General features: G+C 42.3%; 1 protein-coding gene across 1 annotated transcript in view; it reads left to right on the top strand.

Annotated features, from left to right (window-relative positions):
• The first annotated feature begins 1,869 nt into the window (after nt 1-1,869).
• The window catches only part of RIC3 (RIC3 acetylcholine receptor chaperone), a 30,491-nt gene continuing 23,964 nt past the window's right edge, over nt 1,870-8,396 (top strand). The window contains exon 1 of the mRNA XM_075567028.1: nt 1,870-2,073. Within this exon, the coding sequence (XP_075423143.1) occupies nt 1,914-2,073 (160 nt within the window). The 5' untranslated portion in view covers nt 1,870-1,913. The remainder of the gene's footprint in view (nt 2,074-8,396) is intronic.

Below are 8,396 nucleotides of genomic sequence, written 5' to 3'. Positions count from 1 at the left end.
GGAAAATCCAGACCACAGATTACAATGGCTCTAGTTCTCCCTCACCTGCTCTTCTAATCACATGCACAGGTATTTAGAGCAGAGAGGTTTTGCATTTGACTCTCTCTCCTTAGAGCCTGGAGGCTGGGGGTATCGCTGCTCCCCTGTTTCCAGTTTCGGGGTTGACGGCCCCTCCAAGTATCACAGTACCAGAGGATTTGCCTGGACACGGGACCGAGTTCCCACCACGAACAGATAAGACCAAACTAATGTTTACTGCTGTTGCTAAAAGACTGTGCTGTATCTAAGTGACCCTAAATGAGAGAGCATTGTTTTAAGCTGGGGAGCCAGGTTAGTTGGCCAGCAGCTGTTAGAGAGACTGATTCTATGTGTAGTTAGATCCCTGAAAGGGATAGGATTTTGTTTATATAATTTGGTTTCTTTTTACTTGAAATAACAGTGTGGGAAATACTGTAACAATGAAATGAGTGAACTGCTGAATGAAAGTATCTGAGTACCTCTAACCTACACATGTTAAAGCTGCAGTACCTTACTTGGATGAAAATAAAGCAGGCAGAAGCCTGAGTTAAGCAGCTTAATACTTTGCATGATCCTGTTTTTTGTATTAAATAACCCTAGAAGACTGTGTCGGGAAGAACCCAGACAGACGTCAGCACTACAAAAGAGGGGCGTTTGTCACAATATATATATATATATATATATATATATATATATATATATATATATATATATATATATATATATATATGTCAAAGGGAGTGCTACTGTGTGTGGCCAAATGTATACAACGAAAGACAAAAAATACCCAATGCTTCTGTACACCCAATGTGACAAAATACATAGTTAAATACTTCAATGTTACGATGTTAGTACAGTATTGTCATGAGTAAGGGTCATTTAGTTAAACCCTTTGGCCAAAGCGTTATTAGCCTGCAGCCACGTCATGGCATGACCAGTATGCAGGTCCTAACACTAGCTATGCAAATTCTCATTTACCTCTGCAGTGGAGGGTTTAACTAAATGACCCCTACTCATGAGAATACTCATATTGAAGTATTTAACTACAGTAGCGACAAAGTTTATTCGAGCAAAAGCCGCCGGTTGACCGGGACTTACTCCGGCTGGCGCTGAGATTAGACAGCGCGCCAGCCGCATCCCCCCGCATCCCCTCCGTGCCCCCCCCCCTCCAATCCGCGCGCAATTTTATGTCCCTTCCCGACCCCCTAGCTGCTCCTCCTGTGCCCCTCTGCTTCCCCGCTCCCCCGCTTACCTCACTTCAAACCTTCAGGGGAGTCGGGGAAGCCGGGGAAGCCGGGCGCGCACGTGACTGTGACGTCACCGTGACACGCGAACGGGCCACTTCTCCACGCTTCTCCACGCTGCCGGCACGCATCCTGCCGTGCGGCTTTTGTGTGAATAAACTTTGTCGGAGCAGTATGTATTTTGTCACATTGGACGTAGCATTGGGTATTTTTTGTCTTTTCCTGCTAAGCTAAACATGCATTTTTTTAAATCCCTTAATATATACAGATGTGCCATGCATGTGTAAACTATATGCATAACAAAGCAGAGTTACCAACTACCCAAGCCCCTGGCAGATTTGAAATTCCTGACATTGTGTATTCTACAGTCTTCTCTCTGTATGATGGAGCGCTAAGAAAATCCCGGCTCAGGAGGCAATTTAAGTGCCAAATGCTAGTGACAGCAAAGTGCTTCTGCATTCAGCAGCTGTACTGGAAAGACACGCAGATGTCCAATAGCAAGGTTCTATTGAATGACCAATGGGCAGTCCAACAGAGTAGCCAATTGAAATCTGTCTTGCATTATCCCTTTAGAGCACAGGTTACATTTACCATTGTTACTGTAACGTCATTGGTTATGTCTTTCTATTGCAGCTGTTAGGGCTACTATTGATGTCTGTCTGGCTCGCAACATTTCCCATTTTATTTGAAACCAAAATGGCATTGTCGACTATTCAAAAGGTGGCCTTGTTCTCCTGTCTTGTGCTTTGTGTTTCTCTGCTTCTCCCCAAAACGTTGTTAACCAGAGGGAAACCATCTGGGCAGCCGGAGGGTAAGAAGTGTCCATGCATGGTGTTTGTTCATCCATCTCATTGTGATGTGCTTAGCCTTGTAGTTAAGGAGTGTGCACTGGAGAAGCACTTGGTTGCACACCCGCTCTCATTATGATATGCTTCGTCATTTTGTTTCAGCGCAATGCTTTTTCCGTAGAGCTGACACGCTGCACTGTCAGTTCTGCAGCATGAGCCAACGGTGGGAGGGAAGATGCTCTGGGTTAAAAAAAAACAAGAGGGCTTTTATAGTGCCAAACAATACTTGGATTATAGTCTTTTGTGTTCACTTGGTTAATTAAGCTTCACACAGACCATGTTACCAGATAGTATTTCACGGGAATCAACTCTCTTTTGCATGGACCTTTAACAAATAGTGATCTATGTTAATGTTTTAGAGACCTAAATATACGGATCGATGTAATATTTTAGTATCGTTTGTCTTTTACCGACATCTTGAACTAATAGATTTCAACCCTTGGTCTTTGGAGGTTTCACACTAAAAAAAATCTAGTTAGTATTTTGATATATTTTGATCCGTCATTATTACTTTTATAATCCAATTAAATGATCACATCTTTCAGTGATTGAGAGTATTCTGGTTTAAAAAAAAGTGCTAGTGTATGAGAGTATTTTGCAGAAATGATATGAAATATCTGCAGATGTACTACAATTCAAAAGAAAGGTCTTGTTGCAGCACTGACTTGGCAAACATTTAGTAGGTGCTGGGAACTTGGGACTTTAACAGCACTTTGTAGAGTTCAGCTAATTATAATGCTTCCGAGTTCAGTTCTAATAATAATAAGTTCTTGTATAGCACTGCTAGTTTTACGTAGCGCTTTACAGAAACATTTTGCAGGCACAGGTCCCTGCCCCGTGGAGCTTACAATCTACGTTTTTGGTGCCTGATGCACAGGGAGATAAAGTGACTTGCCCAAGGTCACAAGGAGCCGACACCGGGAATTTAACCAGGCTCCCCTGCTTCAAACTCAGTGTCAGTCAGTGTGATTACTCACTGAGCCACTCCTTCTCCCAGTTCTTACTATGAAATTGCAAGTGTAAAATTTTACTCAGTTGCAAAATTTACTAAACATTTTCAATAATTATTGATTTTTTTTCTTTTTGGTTGGCTAGTGTAGGTTATGGTAACCCATGGTTGCCATTTTAATCTGTACCTGAATCCTTTTCTTTGGGCTCAGTATCTCATAAATAAAGGAACAACATTTCTGTGGGTGGCTACACTGGTTACCGATATCATCTAGAATTAAATTCAAGAATCCAGTCCTCACCTACAAAGCTCTCCTTATTGTAGCCCCTCCACACCTCTCACACATTATCTTGGAATATTCCCCCATAAATCCTCCCTTTTTGCCCAGGATCCCCTCTTTCCATAACCTCCTTCCACCTCCACAACATAATTTTCGGGAGAACATATTGAAAATAGAGAATTTATTTTTGGCCAATATTGAATTGGGCCCTAAATGTGCTAGAGACCAAAAAAACAAACAGTGCAGGAACTATTTCCCACCCCCCGCCTTAAAAGGAGCACACACACACACACACACACACACACCTAAGGATGCCTGCACATCCCTCTGTGATAGGCTGAATGGCCTGTCACACGCTGTACATACCTCCCTCTCTGTGAAGGGTGAATGGAATGGAGAGCAGTGTGCACATGGGGCAGGGGGGAGTGCAAAGAGGGGAGGAGAGACAGCAAGGTGAATAGGAGGAGGAAACAAAGACAGCAAGGAGAGGAGGAGACAGATGAGAAGAGTAGGAGAGTGTAGTGTGCACAGAGAGGAGCAGACACAGTAAAGCAGGGAAGGCAAAGAGAGGGGAGGAAAGAGTGCAAAGAGGAGCAAGGCATGATGGAGGAGGGAGGGGAAGAGAGACAGCAAAGAGGGGAGAGGAAACAGAGACAGCAAGGAGAGGAGGAGAGAGGGATGAAGAGGAGGGAATGGAGAGCAGTGTGCACATGAGGCAGGAGGGAGTGCAAAGAGAGGGGAGGAGAGGCAGTAAAGACAGTAGGAGGAGGAAACAGAGAGACAGCAAGGAGAGTAGAAGACAGATGAGATGGACAGAGAGTGTAGTGTTACTTATACAACAGAAGACAGAGGTGCCCAATACTACATCAAATTGACAAAACATATGGTAATGAGTATAAAGTTTAAATACTTGAATAATAATAGTAATTTCTTGTTTTTTTAGTTAAACCCTTTGGCCAAAGCGTCATAAGCCTGCATACCAAACGTCCAGGTAAACCAAAAATGCAGGTCCTAATACAAAAACTGTGAACATTTCCTGTTACCTCTGTATGAGGAATAGGGGATGGGGAAGAGATAGGGAGGGCACTCTCGCTTCAGCTTAATAAACAGAAAAATGTAGGTAACAAAGGGGCAAAAGGGGATAAAGAATAATTGGGGAATTGAGAAGAGCACACCCTTTTGAAAGCACTCGTTGTGTAGTATGATAATAAATTTAAAATCAATTTTAATGATATTAAAATTAAAAAGGGGAGTATATGTATGTGAAAATCAATACAAAAAAGTGTATTAAAGTGATTATATCACTATGGTGACCACACATATAAAACAGTAGAAACGCTAAGTAAATTAATACCAAGAACTGAAACCTGAGAGATGTCCTAATTGTAGGTGATGAATATCACTGATACTATTTAGAACCAAGATAGGTCAAAATATATTCATGGACATCCACAGGGTACAGCAATAATAATGTTTAAAAGCCTGTATATGATAAACAGGTAGCGTGTAGACTGATTATATTAATCCTTAATATTAGGTCACGTGTGCGCGTTCTTTAAATACCTGCAATAGTATCATTAGATGGTACAATCCCTTAGTTATTAGCTACTCTCCTAATCGTATAGGCACACAAAATGTGTAGTAATGCCTAGAGGCAACGAATCAATGTTCGTATCCAATTATAGCCTCATACAAAAACCAGATCACTGCCACACCACCTTTGACAAAGCGCCTCTGCGAAACGCACGTCAGGTGGGAGGCGGAACGAGACTGACGTCACGACGTTCGTGCGCAGCAACGAGGGCGAGAGGCACAGCTGAGTGCCGGCGGGACCTGCAAGCTCCTACGGTGCAGGTCTGATACAAACTCACTATTGATGTTGCTATATGAAGCTTTGACTATAATCACCACACCATTGTAGCAGTGTACTGTTTAGTGGTACAAAATATTGCTACTCTGTGACGACGGAAGTAGCAACAACACAAGGGCATCTATCCTAACATAGCTACAGTGATTTCTTGTCTGCTCATTTTGGCACACTATTCAGCTTATATTGCTGGCGGTTGATTCACCATTTGTGTGTTCCCTGACCTACACCCTTATTGCTTGGGACACATTTTGTTTCTTACTGCATATCATGGCTTTGTTATTAGCTAACCACTGTTTTATTGCTATCTTGACAGCTATCAATTTCTTATGACAGATTCATTTTCATGAGGCTATAACTTGATACGGACTTGGTCCGTGACTCTGGGCATTATTAACACCTTTTTGTGTGCTCTTTTTTCCTGTTTTTAGCTACTTGTTATTATGGCAGTGATCTGGTTTTTGTATGAGGCTATAATTGGATACGAACATTGATTCGTTGCCTCTAGGCATTAGTACACATTTTGTGTGCCTATACGATTAGGGGAGTAGCTAATAACTAAGGGATTGTACCATCTAATGATACTATTGCAGGTATTTAAAGAACGCGCACGGGTGACCTAATATTAAGGATTAATATAATCAGTCTACACGCTACCTGTTTATCATATACAGGCTTTTTAAACATTATTATTGCTGTACCCTGTGGATGTCCATGAATATATTTTGACCTATCTTGGTTCTAAATAGTATCAGTGATATTCATCACCTACAATTAGGACATCTCTCAGGTTTCAGTTCTTGGTATTAATTTACTTAGCGTTTCTACTGTTTTATATGTGTGGTCACCATAGTGATATATTTACTTTGATACACTTTTTTGTATTGATTTTCACATACATATACTTCCCTTTTTTATTTTAATATCATTAAAATTGATTTTAAATTTATTATCATATCATACTACACAACAAGTGCTTTCAAAAGGGTGTGCTCTTCTCAATTCCCCACCTCTGTATGAGGAGAAGCAACTGCAGTGAGTCTTGTCCATTCAGCAAATTGTCAGAACCTCCCAAGTTAAAAAGGTGGGGAGGGGCGATACTCATTACCATATCTTTGTCAATTTGATGTAGCATTGGGCACACCTGTCTTCTGTTGTATACATTTGCCACGCTCAGTAGCACTCATTTTGGCATAAATATATATTCATGATGTGGTGGATGTAGGAGTTTGAGCTACCTGGGAATATGTGTGTTGATCAATTTCTGACTGGTAACAGTCAAATGGAGGTTGGTGGCACCTCCCCCATGAGCTCGCCCCTCCCCACCTTTTTAACTTGGGAGGTTCTGACAATTTGCTGAATGGACAAGACTCACTGCAGTTGCTTCACCTCATACAGAGGTAACAGGAAGGGTGTTACGCTGTGCTCACCATGGACAAGGAGAGACCCCGAAACTGAGGTGAGAGAGGTAACAACTGCACCCACAGCTACGGGTACACGCCTAGAAAGTGGAAAATAGGCGTCTGGAACCGTCTGGGAGAATAAGATAAGTAAGATACTCGCCAGACGAAAAGGGAGGTTCCAGAAGATAGTTGGTACCGAGAGCCTGGGGGTAGGTTGGAATCAGCAAGCCGAGGTGAAGGGTCGGAGAGTTCAGGAAGTCAGGGTACAGGCCAAGGGTCGAAGTCCAGAGCGGGTCCACAGCCAAGCCGGTTCGGTACACAAGGGATCACTAGAAAAGACAAAGAGACAAGGAACTGAGGCAGGCACGACCGTGGGTAACACAGGTCACACAAAGCTATGCTCAGCCAAAGAAGGAATGGCTGAGCAAGGTATAAATAGGAGGAAGGACCAATAGGAAGAGGGGGAGTGACAAGGGAGCGGCCCCAGGAAAGATAGGAATTGGTGGGGAGATAATTACCACAGCTGCACTTGATGCGAGGCTTGTGAGCGGTGCACGCGCATCAGACGTGTGCGCCGCGTGGGACAGATACTCGTGGCCTGAGCTGGGGGCGGGAACTCCTCCTGAGGGAGGACGTAAAAGTCCTCGATTGTGTGCGCGCATGCGCGCGTTCAGTAGCCACCGCGGGAAGCAGAGCGGAAGGAAGATCCCGCCCGCGGCGGCGAGGGAGCAGGACTGGAGCGTGGGTAGGTAAAGTCGCGGGGGGAACCCCCTTACGGAGGTGTGTTCCCCCGGACCTTACAAAGGGTTCACAGTTTTAGTGTTAGGACCTGCATTTTTGGTTTACCTTGACGTTTGGTATGCAGGCTTACGACGCTTTGGCCAAAGGGTTTAACTAAAAACCAAGTAATTACTATTATTATTCAAGTATTTAAATGTTATACTCATTACCATATGTTTTGTCAATTTGATGTAGCATTGGGCACCCCTGTCTTCTGTTGTATACATTTGCCACACTCAGTAGCACTCATTTTGGCATAAATATATATTCATGATGTGGTGGATGTAGGAGTTTGAGCTACCTGGGAATATATGTGTTGTAGTGTTACATATACAGATTATAACCTTTTTACCCAATGGTGGATAATAAGACTGTAGGCAAATATATATATATATATATTTTTTTTAATTTTTTTTTGCCTACAGTCTTATTAGCCACCATTGGGTAAAAAGGTTATAATATCTATATATATATATATATATATATATATATATATATATATATATATATATATATATATATATATATATATATATAGCAGAAAATAGCCGTGTTAGTCCAGTTGCGATAGTGCAGAATAAATGAGTTCTTCAGTATTCGGTGATACCTTTTTTATTGGACTAACAATTTATGTCATAGGACAAGCTTTTGAGAGTTCTCCTCTCTTCTTCAGGTCAGCAATACTGATATACAAAGGAATCTATGGCTAAAACAGTGTGGAGAGAGGGGGAAAAAAAACAACAGATATTTACTGTAGATAAGGTAGGGTGTTAAGTGTTTGAAGCCAGGGGACAGTGTCAAAGAAAGGTGGGGAGGGGAAGGGATGCTGGGGGGGGGGGAGAGAAAGTGTGGATAAGAGTGGAGGCAAGCAGGATAATTACAGACAATTTTGGTAGAGTGTGAGAAAACCCATGTCCACATTAAGTCCTTTGGTTTTGGTGTCAAAGAGTCTTATCATTCTAAGTTCAAATGTTTTCCGTTCTTGGGTGCTTTTAAACATTCCATTG

Source organism: Ascaphus truei, chromosome 12 (genome assembly GCF_040206685.1).
Source record: "Ascaphus truei isolate aAscTru1 chromosome 12, aAscTru1.hap1, whole genome shotgun sequence".
NCBI classification, from domain to species: domain Eukaryota; kingdom Metazoa; phylum Chordata; class Amphibia; order Anura; family Ascaphidae; genus Ascaphus; species Ascaphus truei.
This window is presented reverse-complemented; position numbering and strand designations above follow the sequence as displayed.